We start from the raw sequence: 19,096 nt of genomic DNA on the forward strand, positions 1-19,096 counted from the left end.
CAAGAATGGGGGGGGGGGGGATTTCAATTTGTATTTTTTGAAACAAATATTATGAAAGTGATGCTAAAGGAATGCTAACAAGAAATATAAATTATATTAATCATAGAAATATAAGAGGCATTGGGTGAAGGTTGGGAGCTCCTGATTCATTCCACCCATTTTAAAGTTTCATAAGAAAAAAAAGTCATTAAACCAAAAATAAAGTAGTGTACACAGTACCATAGTCCCACAGGGGAAAAAAAAAGTATTTCCCATAAAAACAACAAATTCCTTTAAAATCTTTTTGTAAATCATTGCAAACGCCATGGTAGTAAAAATCAACATGCACTTTTCAGGTAACTAGTTTAATGAAAAGAATTAATTGTAAGAAATTTAGCACGAAGGGAATAGAAAAAATATTAGATAAGCATATGATTTGAAATTTTTCAATAATTAAGATTGTTTTTTTTTGGGGGGGGGGGGCATAAAAATAATTAACTACAAACCTCCTCCAATTATATGCAATTTAGCATTTACCAAGAATATATTTTAAAAAAAAAACATTTTTTTTGCATTATTTGAACTAAGGGTATGACCAAACAAGGCGACTACGTTCCATACGCAGCATCTCCACGTTAGGATGACTATGAAGGGAAAACGATCAAAGGACTGGCTATTTGGCTTATATTTTAATCTGATGCGATTGAAGATTAAAAAATTACAACAGTTATTCGAATAAGTAGAAACTAGCCTCCGTTGTATAAACGATTTTCAATGGAACGTATTCCTTATCGATTGCGAGTATTACCGTCCACATCACAGCAGAAATATAAGATATAGTTTATAGTAATATAGTTTTTTTTTCTTTCTATTTTTAATGATGTATAGGATTTTTAATGAAATACAGGATTTATGGGACAACATGGAATATTGTTTATGGCAAAGGAATGATAAAATGGGGCACACGGAGGGAGGGGGGCGGCTTTCTGCGGTCAAAAACAAGTTGCCTTTTCAAGTTTAAAATTAAATAATTTGTCTTCCTATTTTGACGATTTTTTCAGAATAAAGACTGTGTGAGTTAATTGGGAATCAAATAGGATCGGAACGACCTTCGAGGGTTTATGTAAAAAAACATACAATAGGATGTTTTTTTTGTTTTCATATTTAAAGAGCCAAAATTTACAACATATTTTTATACTTTCAGAACAAGATTTAAAGCAAAAACATAAAACTGTTTTAGAAAAAGATCAATAATTAATCCTTAAAAAACTACAATTAAGACAAATAGTCAATTTTTAGCACATAAGTGTCTAAATCAATTAGAATTAAAAAAAATGCTCTGAGGATAAAATTTCGCATTTTTCCAGAAAATAATTACGAATTACTCGGGAAAAAAGGGCACATTTTGCGTTGTTATCAATAGTTTGCACTGCAATAAACATCCAATGCCATTTTCGGAAACTTAGGCTCTTAAAAAGTCTTGTGTACTGCCATCTTGGGAATGACCAAATATGGCGGCTACGACAAAAATTAAGAAATAATTTTTTGAATTTGTAGCGGGAAAACAATTTAAAAATAATAAATCTTCGTGAAACTACAATTTAGTTGAAAAGTTTTTAGCACATTTGCGTCCAAGGCAATGAGGATAAAATTAAGTTTTAAGAACAAAATTTTTCATTTCTCAAGAAAATTATGTATTTAAAATAAATTAAAAATAAAAACAAGTTGCAGCACATTTTGCGTTGTTTTCATTAGTTTGCAGTGAAAGAAAATATCCAATTCTGCTTTGTTTTTGGAAACTTAGGCATTTAAGCATCGTGTCTACTTCCATCTTATAAATGACCAAAAATGGCGACTACGTTTCATTTGTAGCTGAAAAGACTTTTCGATTAAAAAACGATTTTCCCAATTGACCCTACCATTCGCAGGTTTGTGCTTTAGATGCAGGAAAATGTTCTTCTCCCGTTAAATTTGTGGATAATTCCTGTTCACCCTAGGAATTTTTTTCTTTGGAACTATTGAGGGGCAAAAATGGCGTCCGCGGTCCTTTTTTATTTTATTGCCGGAGTCATTTTGCCTCAAAACTTTTTTTTTTTTTTTTTTTCAGGAAACATCGATAGAAACGAAGATTAGAACTCAAGGTGCAAAATTCCCTGGGAAAAAATTGGAAACAAAATTTGAGGGAGGGGGGATTTGAAATTTCCCTCACATATTTAACTATGTCGTTTTCCATGACAATTCCAGGTTTTCCGGAGCGTACGAACCCCGTTAAATAACCGTATTTTCCTGTGTGTTATCCGCGGGCGGCCTATAATCTGCAGTTTCTAAAATAGGCCTGAAGAAAAAAAAAGTTTCGTATAATCGGAGGCGGTGTATAATACGATGTAAAAAAATAAAGTTTGAATTTAATATACCATATACCATTTGAGCAACTAAACTAAAAACGTGAAAAGGTAATTACTTTGAAGAAATAATCAAAATTAATCTGAAATATAATCTAAAATACAATGATTTTGAAATCATGATTATAGTACGCTAATTACTAAAAACAGAGTCAAGATAAAGGAGCAAACGCTCTAATCTTGTGCAAATGGCTTCCTAATTCACTGTATTTTTGCTTTTTTTACATGGCCTAAATCGCGTAAGAGGAGCATTCAAGCATCGTAAAATAACCAACATACAGGCAGGCAGTGAGAAAAAACATGCAAGCTTTGTAAAATAAACAACACCAGTCAGAGTACGGTCTCTATCGGTGAATCCTTATAGTACTGACGCATTGAAATTCTTTTCTTGGGATCTGAATTAAAAATAACCCCCCAAAAAAAGTTGGCGACTGTAGAAATTTTTTGGGGTCGCCAATGTTGAAAACTGAGTCGCCACGTGGCGAGTGGCAACCGTAAATCTTGACCTTTATCAAGAAGCAATCATCCGATTGCTTTGAAATTTTGTATGCATGATTGTTTTGACCAGATGTGCAAATGATTAAAATTTGGTGTCCAATGAATGAATAGTTTGATCTCCAGCGCATTGAAAATGCGCATCCAGCAGATGTATATACAGAGCAGTTTTCCAACAGTTGTTAAAACTTTCGGTTTGATTGCGATTCAGACTACCTTTCAACAACTTAAAAATGCCTCGCCGCATGGCTCGTGCTCATTACGAGCAACTGTCAGAGTTTAAACGAGGTCATACCATTGGATTGAAAGAGGCCGGTTGGTCAAATCGGAGAATCGCTCGTCATTTGAGTCGAAGCAATGTGGCGCGGCGATTCGAAGATGCTGGCAAGGATGGGAGGAAAATGGCAGAGTTCAGCGTCCGGATGTTAGCGGTCGACCAAGGGTCACAACAGATCGTGATGACAGAGTGATTGTCCGATCAGCTGTTACAGCGCTTTCTTCATCTCTATGAACTATCAGACGTTCAACCTAAAAACTAGTGTCCATCATAATCATTTACAGACGGTTGGGACAATGAAATCTACACTCGCGCCGATCGTTATGCCACCTGCCACTGACGCCTACACACTGCCGGGCCAGATTACAGTGGTGCATTCCTCGATCAGGTTAGAATGGTGCCGACTGGGGATGTATAGTCTTTAGCGACAAATCCCGCTTCCAACTGTGTCATGACGATCATCAAAGACGTGTTTGGAGACACTCAGGGCAGAGGAGGGATCCTGGTTTCACTTTTGCACGCCACACTGGCCCTCAACAAGCCATTATGGTCTGGGGTGCCATTTCCTTTGATAACTGGACCTCTTTGGTTGTAATTAGAGGTACACTTACTGCACAGTAGTACGTGGGCGACATCCTAAGACCTTATCAGCAGGACAATGCCGGATAACATACGGCATGTGTTTATATGAACTATCTGCAAGCTTCACAAACTCTTCCATAGCCTGCCAGATCATCAGATCTCTCTCTCCCATCGAGCATATCTGGGATATGATCGGAGGGCGATTGGATCTGGCAAGGAATGTTGATAACCTTGTCCGACAATTGGAGCGAATTTGTGCCGGAAATACCGCAGGACAACCTCCGGGAGCTTTATCGGTGTTTCTCACGTGGTGCTTCAGCTTGTATCTAGGCTAGAGGCGGGAAGGCTAGAGAATACCTTATTGAACTTGTTACTATAACTCTGACATAAATTATTCAATTGTTCTAAGAATTTAATCATTTACTATTCTGTGCATTGTCTTCCTATCCACCAATTTTCGTCTCAGTCGGATCACTCCTTCTTGGTGCATCGATTTTTTTGTTATACAGTGTATCGCCAAATGATCGTCAGTCTGAGACGCTATATTAGTTTTGTATTGAAATAAGTAATTAATAGTCACAGAAATGAATAAATAGGCTTTTTAGAACACCCGATCGAAAACAAAAAGGGAAGTGCACAGCTGGAACGTACGCACACCCCACATGCGAAATTTTAACCTTCTACAGCTTACCATTTTTGAGTTATGACTTATGAGAGATACATACGTACATCCAGCCGCAAGAAACAACACAATAATTAACTTGTTTGATACATGAATGCAGTATTAAAAACTCTTTCAGGTGTGATTAAAATAGAAATTCATACTGAAGTTAAAGTAAACAATTTTATATGAAAACAATAACTCCCTTTACTTTGCATCAAAAAGTAAAACAGCAAAGGTCTTTTTTTTTTGAAAACATCGGCCAATTCTATCGGCTTTTCGATGTTTCTAAGGCCGATGGGCCGATGTTTCCTGCAAGTTAGCATCGGCCGCCGATGCCGGTGGCTAAATTGTTGAACAATCGGCGCCGATGCATCGGTCGAGTCCTAACCGGCATGCCTTGTTCGAGATTTTATTCTTTTTGCATCCTGCAAATATTTCAATCATTTTGCATTCTGCAAGTATTTCAATCTTCTTTTTTTTTTCTCTTTTTTTCTTTGAAGGTTTTTTACTACAAGCTACCTTATATCTGCTTATTTTATTAATTATTTCAAAAATATTTTTATTTCTTAAAATTTTTTTTTTTTTGAAAAAATGCAAAAGTTTTGTCAAAAAAATGTGGTCTGACTCCCACAGTCTCTGATTTTTGTGAAACTTGGCAGGGTTACTTTTTTTATGTATTTAAGAAAGTGTACAAAATATTTGTGGTGAATCTCAAATGGTTTAGGCTTTACATTATGTTAAAATGTTTGGTATTTCATGATTAATCAAAGAGCAATATGTACCATTTATTAATTGCTGCCAAATGATTTCAGAGTTAATATTTAGAAAAATTGTATTACCTTTGAAACTGGGGCCACTTTTTGCTGAATTTTTAAGTATCATGGCTTTGAAGGGTTATTTTGATGCGGTTTTAGATATCATCCTTTTTCCACATTTTTTTTTTTTGGATTGCCCTCCTTTTTGCTCTTTGACCTTGTCCCTGTAAATAATAAAAATATTCATGGATAAACAAATCTGCTTTTGAAGAAAATTAGATTTTGTGTATAAAACTTTAAAATTTACAATGGTAAACTTTTTGTATAGTTCAAAGTTGTTTTTAAATCTTATCTAAAATTTACCTAAAATTACCTACCATTTTTGTTTATAGGAATACTTACATTAGAATTGTGTTGAATGTGTGATTCTGTGTTTTCAGGCCTTAATGAATGCTCAAGGGAGAATCAAAAGAACCGTACCTGGTTTCCGATTCAATTTGGGGTTCTCTGGAAAGTTCTATCATAAAGGCACATCAGAAGAAAACACTGGAGATGATATGCTAATTGGTATTGAATTGCAACGTTTTTTACGTTTATCAATCTCTCCCCTCACTTCTTTTTAAAAAGGAAAATAGAATAAAATTATGCATCAAAAGTGAATAACCACAATCATTTCCTTGTTTATGAGTATATATATGTAATAATTCCCAGAAATTAGTCCTTACTACTAAAATCAAATTTTAACAAACTTGTCATTCATGAGGCAGTGAACTCTCAATTATCTGCAGTCAGCTTATCTGCGACCTTTCACACTTTCAAAAAAAAAAAAGGCAATAATTAACTGAATGTCGATTAATGCACACATTTTAAGGTTACAAATAAACAATGTATTTTTAGACATTTCTATTTCTTTCTACCAATGACATCAAACCTTCCAAGGTCACCGAAATCTGACTATTTTGAAACCTGATTTTTAGATTGAACTAGTCTTGAAAAATACTCCACCCCTCCTCTGTATTTTTGGTGTAACCTAGTTTCCCCTGTTGTTTGTAATCTGGTTGCATGTTTTGCTTGTCTAAGTGTGTAATCCCTTTGCAATAATGAGTAACCCTTTTTTGGCTTATACATGCATTTTTTACATACACTTATTTTAGCTGAGATTTAAAGATATGGTAGTGTTATTGATATTTTTAAGCTATTTCATACAGTAACATTTTTATCTAGTTTATGAATTAACTGCAAATTTGTTAATCTGCAGTTACCATGCCACCCTATGCCGCATATAATCAAGAGTTTACTGTATACTTCATTTTTATTAAAAATCATTCTTTCATGTGTATGTCTTTTCCCTTTTTAGACCTTGAAATGTTGTGAATACTTTTCAGGACACATATATATTTTACAAACCCATTGATCCATATAAAATGTTTCAGTGGTTTCCTTCCTGTTTAATTTTTTTATTCTTTATGATCTGAAAATCACTATTTTTGTCAGAATAATCTTGTTGTTAATACAGTAGAATACCTTTATAACGCCAACCTATATAATACAATTCTCTATAAACTGCACAACTTTTCAGAAGTAAACAATAGGTTTTGAAGTTTAAAAAATCCCTCTGTTTTGCTTTGCAAACATAAAAATTGTTAGGCAAATTAAATTTTGAAAGTTTTTCATCTTCTCATCTTAATTCAAAGCTTTTAAATGAAAATTAATACTCACAGTAAACAGAAAATACCAGATGGCTCTTGAAAATGCAGCTGTTATGCAAACCTTGAAGCTAGCAGAAGTGCAGGCAAATTCACTTTTTTTTTTTTTTATTGTGAAACCGATTCATTTGTGAATGACTAATAGTAATATTAGTATGTTAATACTCTTTGAAAATAAAATTCATTCTGATGTGCAAATATATAGATATATTCTGAATATTTGTTTCAAAATTTGTGAAATGATCTATATAACGCAAAAACCTGTATATCGCAAAAGCTTTGGTTCCAGGGTATGAGTTATAACTGTCTTCTACTGTAATGATAAATACTCAAATGAGTAATAATAAGATAATCCTAGAGGAATATTTCTTTGGGTAGTGTTTGAAAAAAAACAATAATTGGAGTCTGCATAAGGTATTTAAAATACAAACACTACTTAATCGTCGAAACTACCCAAAGACAGAATATTGAACCCCCGGCTCTCTTCAATGATCATAAGCTTTCACTTTGTAAAATGAAAATAAGATAATTTGTGTCCAAGTAAGAGAAAGGATTCAAAAAAAAGTAAGGGGTGAGTGTAAGGGGTGAAGTTTACTGATTCTCAACTATGACACAAGTGTGTTTTTTGCAAAAGATAAAAATTTGAATCATGCCTGCCAACCCTTGCCACTCAAAATATGTTCAACAGCCCTCAGCATCCTCCCAATGTCCACTGGAGGTGGTACCATCCCCGATGAGAAGCACTGTTTTAGACCCTTTTGTGAAGAGCAGCATTATGTTCTGGCACCATTCCTAAACTGTAAGAAGCTTTGAAATTATATACAGACTGCCTGCACGCCTTGGATTTCTACTATGGTAAAAAATGGTCGTGGAAAATCATGATTTTCAGCAAAAAATGCTCAAAAATCAGGAAAACTGACAACTGGGCATGGATTTTGAGTTCAAGATCATGCGTATTTATCAAATTGTACAGATTAGGTGCAAAGTTTAAGCATCTTAGCTGCTTCTTATTCTTTTACGCTTTAGTCTCGATTTTCCCTACATTTCGAAATCCGCTTCTATCGTACTCGCAACTTTTCTTTATTATGTGATTCTACCGTTTGGGCATTTTTAATTATATGTTTAGCCTTATTTTTTACCCTTGTCTAATATTGTGTAGTTCATTGCTTGTAAACTTCTAATTTTTCCGCTTTCATTCAACTTGAAAATTTTAAGTCATTTGCATCTGTTTTGATACAAGAGATTCATAAAAATTATCATTAATTTTCAACAGTGTCTTAAATTGATGAAGATTTTAAAAAATAAAATTGCTCTAAAGAATTAGTTAAGAACTTTTAGAACAACGATCAAGTACAAAATCAGAGAATTTTCAAGGGTAAAATTTTTAAAATGTCCGAAAATGTTGCAAAAATAAAAAATTTGGGGTTTTTTTTTTTTTTTAAATATTTGTAGTTTGTCCTAAAACTTTGGCGGTAATATATCTGGTAATGTCTGGAAAGTTAACTATTAAGTACTTTAATTTTATATTAATTTTTTTTCTAATTATTTATTTTATTTATTATAAACTAAATTATAATGTCAAAAGCATTTTTTTTTTCAATTAAAAAAAAATCAATGTTGCTGAAATTTTAAGTTACATATTAAATTAGTAAACAAAGCAAGAGCATAAGTAACTGACTAGTCCCATAAAAGGAAAGTTATTCCACCAAATAAAAGAAGCAAACCACTGACTTAAAAAGTTACATCAAAATGTGAAATAATCTGTCATCTAAATGAGTCAATATTAAGAGCTTCATTAAAACGTAAAACAGTCTACCAAATAAATGAATCAAGACAATTAAAATCTAAAATTAAAGCATGAAGAGCAAATACAGTGCCATCTGTTTCTGTAATGAGAAGTTTTTTGCCAACTTAAAATATTCCATGTCGTTATTATTCTCCCTATATCAGTTTCAAAATGCAACAGTCATGAACAAATTTTGCTGTGAGAGACTTTCATTTATGAAGGCTTTTGGTGACTCAGTATAAAATTAAAATGAAAATGCTAAAACCATATGCAGTAATTTGAAAATTTCTGAACATTAAAATGCAGTCAAACATTTTAAATATAATTTTCCAAGGTGCCAACTTATTATTACTATTTTTTTTTCAGAGCATGCTGATGAATTTTGGTGGTTTTGTCACATGTGGAGTCATAGCCAACCTCATTTGTTTGAAAATGTAACAGCACTTGAAATGGAAATGAAACTGAATCGAGAATTTGCTAAGGTACTTTTCCTCTTGGTATATGTTTTTTTTTTTTCCAGCTTGACCAAAAATGTTCAAGTTGTGCTTCAAAACACTGCTCTAAGATAAACATTTATTTTCATAGATTTTAGAGCATTAAAATCAAAATAGTTGGTGATCTACTGCAACTGTAATGGACTTTGTACGGCTCCTAATCTGGAAAAGAACAATGTTGTGTTAAATACAGTGCTGGCAAAAAAAATCTTTACATTTGGTTGGAAATATAAAAGTTTACATGCAAACTTGTTATGTTTTTATTGGCATGCTCCTTAGTGATTTGGCAGAATACTGAATGTTCAACTTAGGTTGCGACCGAATATCAGGTATTCGGCCAAATCACAAGGGAGCATGCCATTAAAATCATAAGAAGTTTGCAAGTAAAGTTTTTAATTGCCAACTAAATGTAAAATGCTTTTTGCCGGCACTGTATAAAATCAAATTTAATTCATTGTTTCCTTGATTGCTTCCATATTTTTTTTTTTTTAACTTTTTACTTCCTTGTACAAAGTAAAAAAAAAGTTTTGCATTCACAAAAAAATTACTGATGAAACTTCAACCCAAATTTCCATTTTAATCTTCATTTAATAAGTATCTCTCATAACTCAAAAACAGCTAGTTCTATCTGGTTGAACTTTCATATCACATGAATAAAATATGCAAAGTCTGTCTTGTTGTAAATTTCCCTTTTTGTTTTCAACGGATTGTTCTTTTCAAGGTCTGCACACTACTACTTAAGTGTTGGAGATCAAGACCCCCAAATACCTCATTATTACTTTGTTGAGTGCAGCTAATGTTTAATATTTTGGAAATATTATTTGTTTTAAAATTTCCAGGGAAATTGTTTGTCTCTTTTTGGCTATAGACATCATGTGTTGGCAACTGCTTTTCAATGTTGTCGCCAACATGAGCATTAGCTCAATGCTAGGTAATGGTCCTGAACTTAAACATATCATTATTAACAGATTGCCAATAGTTGAAAATATTGCTCTTTGTCTATTTTATCAGTTTATTTGGAACTCGGTGTATTTGTAAGTAGTAGTTTTAAGTGAATTCAGCCTCATTGTACCTATAAAAAATAACATGCCAATAAAATTTTAATAATTAAAATGTGCATCATATTCAAAGGCGCACAAGGAAGTTGTGGTGCCCACATCAGATTTTTTTCCTTTTTCTATTGGTTCAATTGTAATTTTATTTGTGAGAGACCAAGTTAAAAAAATGAGTGTCTACTTTGCTTGAAAACTTTTATTTTCAACAAGATTGATTATTGTCAAATGTATATTGTATATAGTCAACTATTAATTACTGAAACTAGAAGAGGAAAGCAAAAAATAAAAACAAATAAAAAAAGAACTGTCCAAAATTATAATAAAGGAAATGTATTGATTAAAAAATGTAAATAATGAAGGAAATTGAATGCCATTACTCTTAGCTACTAACAAAAAACAAAACTTATTTTCAGAACATTCAAAAACACATTTTCAAAACCTATTTTGAACTTTCTTCATCGGCATGTTTTCTCAGAACTTTTTTACTGACAAAATTATAAGAAATTATGCTATGTATACAGTGGTGGCATGCAATTTACATCAGTATTTTCATGTTGATTCATTTAAAAAATGATTAACATTTGCTTAATTTTACTTGTAATCTCAAGAATTGAAAAATATTATGCATTGCATAATGATTGTCAATCCTGGAATTTGTTTGTTATTCAACAAATCTGTCTGCATGTTAATCCATCTTTGCGGAATATGTATTGAAAAATAGAAACAATGAAAGTTGTTTTCATTACATGTGCATGACTTTTTGATTGAAGTTAAATATTTTCCCTAGAATGTGCTTTAGAGTTTTTTTCTTCCATATCAAATCAGAAATTTTGATAATTTTTAATCCCTTTTCATTTGTTTGTGTCCCGTGTTGAACTTAAAGTTTTCTGTATCCCAGAAACATGGCATTCCACTAGACTCAGGTTATTCAGTTGCCCCTCATCACTCTGGTGTTTATCCTGTCCATGAACCTTTGTATGAAGCTTGGAAGAGAGTTTGGAATGTACGAGTAACCAGCACTGAAGAGTATCCTCATTTAAGACCAGCTAGGTTGAGAAGAGGTTTCATTCATAGAAATATAATGGTAAGTTATGTGTGCAGTGACTTCAAAATTTAGCTTTTCTGAAAACTTGTGCTACTTAGTAGTGAGTGGTTGAAAAGTGTCCATTCAATTTATGAGTGAAAATTTAAAATTAATAACTTTAAAGTTAATTGCACTTTCATATTTTTCAGAGCCTGTTAGGGTGGGCCAAAAAAAAAAAAAAAAAAATAAGCAAAGGACTTTGCCTTACTGCCGAAAGTTTGGATTCCTACACTAATTAGTGTGTAAAATTTTGGGACTCTGAGTTAATGTCTTCTGCTCTGGCAAGAGACTTGAATTTAGGAGATTTTTAGAAAAAAAAAACAAAAAGAATATTATACAAATTAGTTCTGCCGCCCTTCAACCTTAGGGCGACAATTTTATAACTTCCTAACACAAATTATCATACAAATATTTCATGCCTCTGGGTTAATTGCCTTTACTCTGGCAATAGGTCTAAATTTCAGGAAAACCCCTCAAAACTGTGTATGCCTGTGTTTTTAATTGTACAACTGCTGTAGAGGTCAAGTTTAAAATTTACATGGTCTTTAATTTTAATATAGTTGCATGTTGGAATGAGATTGCTTAGAAATCAAAGTATTTATAGTTACAAAAACTCTCTGTGAAGTATGCAAAAAATATTTAGATTACAAATTTCTATTCATTTAGGAAAAAAAGATGCAGAAAATTTTGAAATCTGCAATGTGATTCATAAAATTTTGAAGTCTGCAATGTGATTCATAAAGTTTGTTAACTATGCATCATTAAACTACAAAATAAACAACTTAACGTTTTTGAATTTAGAGCTATAAAGACATGTATTATAGCAACTTGCTATCAGTTTTGTGCTGAAATGAGACATATTATTGCATGATTTCAAAACACTAAAAATAAACTCTGGCCACTGACCTGATTTGATGCCATTAAAATTAACTTGACAATGCATATGACGGTTTATCTGTGACAAGGAAATTGGATAAATCTCGATTTTTCTCCTGAAACTCCAATGACCAACATATTTCTGCCATTTCTGAAGGGACATTGCGGAAGACTGGTGGAAACTAAACTGCAATTGTTCAAGTAGACTAAATCAACATAACCTGCAGCGTCAAGGTTTTGAGACATGGAATGTGCTCAGTTTTCGCTAGCAGATGCACTCTCTTCAGCCTTTAAAGATTCTACGGATGTCTAACTCTTTGATACGGTCCTTATAGTCTGTTGTTAACTTACTTACCAGGATATTTTCTGGGGAAGTGAAGAATTCACTACGAGCAATGACGGGCTCCATTACATTAAGATACATTTTTGGCAAGAATCTTGATGCATGAATGAATTCCTACACATGCTTTAATCTATCTTTACTAGTGAAATCAAATTCTCAAAAACAGAACAAAATCCAGCATAAACATTTAAAAAGAAAAAAAAAAGTTTGCCACAATAATGCAATGGTACATAGTTAAAGTATTTTTTTCCTTTTCTTTGTCTCTTTGTACAATGAGATTTCTTATGTTATTGATTTATTTGAGTAAAACGACAACAACGACAGACTCGTCATTTTGGGGGTTTTTATTACTTTTATGAATATTTTTCTAACCTACTTTCTTTCTTGTATACGCCAAGAGTCTCCAGTGGTTTTGCGGTTGCACGTTAGCTCATGAAATCAAACTCTAGTAAGCAACCCGAGGAAAAAGTCATGTTGGCCCACAGGTGGCAGCTCCTATATTTCATTAAAAAATGACAATTTTAAATAGTTATGACTTAAATTTTTTGGCTTAGGAATTCACACATACACTTTATTTCTTAAGCAAAAAGTAGTATAATGCAGTTTAAGCTCTCTAGAATTTTGGTATGCAATACCTACATTTTAAAGCTCTATGCACACTTCATTTTTATTTATGTGTTAAATATTTTTTATTTATTTCTTTACTTATTGTTTTTTGCATGGAAAGCTCTCTCAAAAGTAAAAAATTAAAATGGAACTTCTCAGTTTCTCAGTATGGGCAAACATTTTCTCAATACTGGCATTGCTCGACCTGGCCCCCATCTGGCTATGGCCCTGATTGCCATACAAAATTTTATAAATGATCAAAATTTTTGACAGGATACTGTGACATTCCAGGTATTAAATACTCACTGTCACTTACAGTGTGTACAGATTAGGGCAAAATACAAGGTAACTTGTGTGTGAAAAAAACTTTCTGATATGAAGATATCTTTAAAATTCTTTCATTATACAAGTCATGCATATATATAAATGAATGTGTGTGCTTGCTATTAAAAAATTGGATCATTTTGAAATAACCTGAAATGTATGTAATGTAAACAATTTTCTTTTCAAAAGGTTCTACCCAGACAAACATGTGGCCTCTATACTCATACTATATTTTTAGACAAGTACCCTGGTGGACCAGAAAAATTGGAACTCAGTATTAAAGGAGGAGAACTCTTTCACACATTTGTATATAATCCGGTAAGTTTTACCAATTTTCATGGCTGAAAATTACTAACCTCGAGCTAACTCATATGTGTCAAAGATACAATATAAACTTAGTTCTCTTCGATTTTTACTTCCTTTTACAAAAAAGGAAGTATTGTATTCACGAAAAAGTTTTCACTCAAAAAGCGACCTTAATTTCCATTTTATTCACCCCCGAATGAACGTTGAGTTTTTTTTCCGACTCGACCACATCTGGATAAATGCTTAAGTACGTATAGACCCCCGAAATATCCATTTTTAGGATTCCTGAATTAATTACTACGAGTTTTTTCGTGACGTCTGTATGTATGTATGTATATATGTACATACGTATGTATGTGCATGTGTATGTCACATAACTCAAGAATGGTATGTCCTAGAAAGTTGAAATTTGGTACTTAAACTCCTAGTGGGGTTTTGTTGTGCACCTCCCCTTTTGGTTGCATTGGGGTGTTTCTAAAGGGTATTTTGCCGCTTTTTGGGGGGAAATCACTCCATCAAAAATGGCGCCAAGGTAAATAAAATGTCAAAGCTGTATAGTGTTAATTGATTTTCCTGTTAATAGATAACAGTATACTGAAAAAAAAAGGCATTTCATTGACAGATTTTTATTCATAGTTTGTTTGCAGTAAAATGAAAGTAGTATTTTCAGAAGAAGAAAAAAAAAAATTATGTGCATCATGAAGTGCCCCTATTAAAAAAAATATTGTAAAAAATGCTTAAACATGCTATTGAATTTCTTTAATATTATGTTTTTTCATGTTATATTACAAATTTTGGCTCTCCTCTGATATGCCCCCCTCTTGGCGAGATTTTAATTTTTCGCTCGATACGAAAATCGCCAATAAGGCGATAACTTGGCAACCCTGGTTTTGCAACTTGAACGCTGGAAAGTAGTTTCTCGAAGTTTGTCTTTTTGCACGTGTATGTGTGGTAGGAGGTAGGTGCTCATATGTTTCGCTCTTAGGGAGATTTTAAGTTGAATACTCTAAAATAAAGTTTCAATTCAGACTTTATTTTAGAGTATTCTTTTTCTTGTTGTTTTTTAATGTTAATTTAGTTGAATTTTCTATTTTAATTATGAGTTCGGTTTGTGATGTTGTCCAAATGTATCAATTGAAATTTTTGAATGAATCTTCTTTTTCTTTTTCGTCAGGTCGTCCAACGTTTGGACGTACCGGAGTCCTAAATAGATTTTTATATTTAAACTAATTGAAAATAAAGAGGTTTTTTTAGAATTTTTAAGGGAAATTGGTTTACTTAAGAATGAAATGTTATGTTCTAGATGTAATTCTGTTATGAAAATTAAAAAAACTAAAAAATGTTCAGATGGGTTAATTTTTTTTTGTAGAAAGGTTATTGGGGGTGTTGTTTGTGGAAAAGAAGCAACGATCAGGAGTGGGTCATGGTTTAGTTCTAGCAAGTTGAAAATAGAGGAGATTTTTTTGATAACATATGAGATTTTAATTGGGACCAAAACTGCTGATATTGAAAGTCAATATTTTTTTTTCATCACAAACTTTAGCTGATTGGCGAAATTATATTAATGAAGAAATATTAAATTACATTGAATTAAAATCCGAACAAATATTCCTAAGAGCGGAACATATGTGCACTGCCTCACGTGAGGAAGTAAAAGAAAAGTAAAAAAGGTAAGTGAACATATTTTGAATTATTGTGTTTTTAGTGTGTTTCTGGTAGTTTGTATTTTGGTCTGGTTGGCATTTTTGTAGCACAAAAATGGTGTTAATTTCACATAAAATCTGTGACTTTATTGTATACTGAACGGAGGAGATCTGTGACTTATATCCGACTGTGATGTATATTAAAAGTCGGAGGGATAATGGACCGAGCGGCAGCGAGGTCCTGGCGAGCCCGAGGTCTCATAGTACTTTCGTAATGAGACCGAGGCAGGGCCGGCGAGCCGAGGTCTCATTACGAAAGTACTATGAGACCGAGGGCTCGTATCCCGGAGAAACAACGGAAAAAAATTAATGCATTAATTTCATTAAATAATTAATGAGATAATTTGAATTTTTCCTGTTGGCGCTAAAAAAGCATCGCTAAGAACGATGTATGACGTATGACGTCATACATAGTTTTCTTGGCGACGCTTTTTTGGCGCCAACAGGAAAAAGTCGCCAAGAGGGGGGTATATCAGATTTGTTCCCAAATTTTGCACCCAAATCTTTATTCTTTTCATTTAGAACACTATTATTTTAGTGTTGCTCCTCCAGGAGACACTTATTTTCTCAAAAATGAAAGTTTTAGTATTTTCCCTATATTTTTTATGCATTTAAAACAATTGATGCAGAAAATTTTGAAATTCATCATTCAAAGCTGGTCATGTCTGAGGAGTATAAAGCTTGTATACATAATTAGAAGCTTCTGATTTTGCTTATAATTTGTTTATTGGAATCAGGTACTGATTTCTTTTTATATCTCTACTTACAGATCAATGTATTCATGACTCATTTGTCTAATTATGGCAATGATCGCTTAGCATTATATACTTTTGAATCAGTTATTAAGTTTGTTCAATGCTGGACTAATCTACAGTTAGTGACTTTACCTCCACTACAATTAGCTGATAAATATTTCCAAACTTATCCAGAGGAATCAGATCCTTTATGGATGGTAAGTATGATTGATTAAAGTTGCATTATAAAAAAACTGTCTTTTTACATGTTAGCAATAATTTCAATAACTTGAATTTTAAATTTGTTTCTTGGAAATAATTTTCATTTATGCATAGTTTTAGTTTGTTAATTTAACTGATCTACATTGAGATTGACAAACTGACTAGGACTAGCCTAGCTGCACCTAGGGCCTGTCACTGGTCATTACTTTTGTATGTGTTTTTATAAATATAAAAGTGCAGTGCATCTTATGCACTTAATAAACTTGTTTCCACATAGGTCACCAGGCATGCTTTTGTTATGTTTTTTTTTTCTATTTATTTTCTATGTTGAGAGAATTCTGTTTAAAAAATAAATCTGTTTTATTTCTGGTTTAAAATCTTTTCTTGAATCAAGGCCAGAAAAAAAAATAATAAGTTCAAAAAACTGTGTGCCATTTTCATATTAAATGTATTGTTGATGGTGCATATAGGATTGTTTCTAAAAGGAGGCAAGATTTTTAAAATTAAATTTTTCTACATAGCAAACCCCCCCCCCCAAATTCAAATGAATCAACAAATTAATTGTATTCCATAATAAATAATGATTTCATTTAAAGAAAATGTTTCACTCTATTCTCCATACTAGTTATCTCTGTCGTGATTGCTACCTGGTATGTTGTTCTGGGGAAGTTTCATGATCATAACTAGCCACAAGGGCAGCACTACCATAAACAATATTACACTTGATTTCAAAATTTTGTTTATTAGTTGCACACATGCATGTAAAATATATAACATACGCCAGTGAAAAGATGCTTTAAAGTTGATTTAATCTTCTCCTTTGAAGGTGTGCAATTAACTATTATCTATATATCATGATTTTGTGCTGTCTGTATAAAGATATATTAAATTTTCAGAATCCTTGCAACGATAAACGGCACAGAGCAATATGGTCTGCAGCAAAATCATGTGAGCAACTGCCAAAATTTCTTGTTATTGGTCCTCAGAAAACAGGTAACTTCAACCATCTATAAATTATTTAATAATTTTTTGTTTTACCAGTAACTAATTTCACCAAATTCATTTATATGCTCATATTTACTTGCAAAGATAATTTTCATCATTTGACATTTCTTGAATACTTTATATTTTAGGGTCAGAAAATCTGTTTACAATAATTTGGTCACAGAATATCTTTTTTAAAATCAAGTTTGCTCTAATTTTTAGGAGTTGATTTTCGTAGATGCTCACCAAGACATTTTTTGAAAATTCAAGTCATAAAGACATGATTGTAGACCCTCTCTGGTAATGCTAAGGTACAGGATGGGGTTCAGGGATTTTCCTATAGTAATTTTTCGAAACTAAATTTAGAAAAACACTGTTTTTGTTTACCTTTGAAGATGATAGAAGAAGGGGGTTTCCAAAAAGTCTCCCTAGCTGAAATTGAAGTTCTAAAAATTGCAATTTTAGAATACCTTTGGTATTGTAAAAGAAAGAGAATATATTCAGGGTCCTCCTTCCCTCGTTTCCTCTTTGACCTCCCGTGCTCCCCTCATGCTTCATCTGAATATGTTGCTTGTTTGAAATCAAAATACTGTGACCCCCCCGTCCACCCCCAAAGAAGTTTAAATTGGGTAGGTAGTAGTCAAAGGTATGCAATAAAAAAAATCTTGTGTGGATGTAATGCACAGCTTTTTTTTTTTTTAAGCAGACTAGAGATGAAAACAGTTGGAAAAAAATGGAAAATTTCCGAAAAAAAAAAGGTTTTTTTCCGAAGGAGTAAATTTTTACTTCGGAAAAATTGAAAAAAAAATTCGTTTTTTTCAACTTTTCAGAATTTTAACTGAAATTTTCAGCAAAAAGTGATTAGAAATTTCTCACGTTTTAATTCTGATGCAATTTCCTAACCCCCCCCTTCCCCGTTTTATGTTAAAATACTGTCTAACATTAATGCAAGTTGTTGTATGACAATATAATTTGCATATAGATCAAAAAATGTTTAATAATACTTTTTGCAAAAAAGCTTAAACCAATAACTTTAGTGAAGAATTTATTTTCCTTCTTCATAAAACAAACAAGCATAACTTTAATCACAAAACTATGTTTCTGCTGACTGTGTGAATCAAATGTACAGGGTGCAGCAATAAAAAAAAAGGGGGGGGGAGGGCAAGCAATTTCCCAAGAAACTCTATTAAAAACATATAAATTAACAAAACACCAAAAATAATATGAGAAGTCCTTTAGCAATCAATAAATTTAATTGGTTTCAAACTAGCAGCCTTTTGCAGTAATACTGAGATGCAACAGCTTATTGAAATTTTCATTGAAGGACAGCAAGTCCTTTAATCAATCCTATTCCCTATAAAGCAATTGGTTTAGAGAGTTAAATTTTATGTGTGTTTCAGGTAGACCTTTGGCTCCAAAATAGGCCATACATTGTAATAAATGGGATTGAGGTCGAGCGAGTAGAATGTCCACTCTAAAGATGATATTATGTCAAAAACAATGCGCCTTGCACCACTCTTGTCTTTTTGGTCATATGAATCGGTGTGGAGTTAAAGGAAAATGTCCAGTCTACAATGCTGAAGTGCTCTTAGGCCCACAGAAGTACAATAACTTCTAAAATGTCCTTCTGGTTCACTTTTTAATTCATTTTACTGCCCTCATCCACAAAAAACTAGATTTTTTTTCGCTTGTGCTGATTCTAGCACAGATCAAGCCTGA

General features: G+C 32.6%; 1 protein-coding gene across 1 annotated transcript in view; it reads left to right on the forward strand.

The window, feature by feature from the left end:
• LOC129226519 (bifunctional heparan sulfate N-deacetylase/N-sulfotransferase-like) overlaps positions 1–19,096 on the forward strand; it is a 157,254-nt gene that overhangs the window by 122,581 nt on the left and 15,577 nt on the right. The window contains exons 8-13 of the mRNA XM_054861126.1: positions 5,595–5,721; positions 9,013–9,128; positions 11,094–11,279; positions 13,618–13,746; positions 16,207–16,389; positions 17,290–17,386. Of these exons, the coding sequence (XP_054717101.1) occupies positions 5,595–5,721; positions 9,013–9,128; positions 11,094–11,279; positions 13,618–13,746; positions 16,207–16,389; positions 17,290–17,386 (838 nt within the window). The remainder of the gene's footprint in view (positions 1–5,594; positions 5,722–9,012; positions 9,129–11,093; positions 11,280–13,617; positions 13,747–16,206; positions 16,390–17,289; positions 17,387–19,096) is intronic.

Source organism: Uloborus diversus, chromosome 7 (genome assembly GCF_026930045.1).
Source record: "Uloborus diversus isolate 005 chromosome 7, Udiv.v.3.1, whole genome shotgun sequence".
Classification (NCBI taxonomy): Eukaryota; Metazoa; Arthropoda; class Arachnida; order Araneae; family Uloboridae; genus Uloborus; species Uloborus diversus.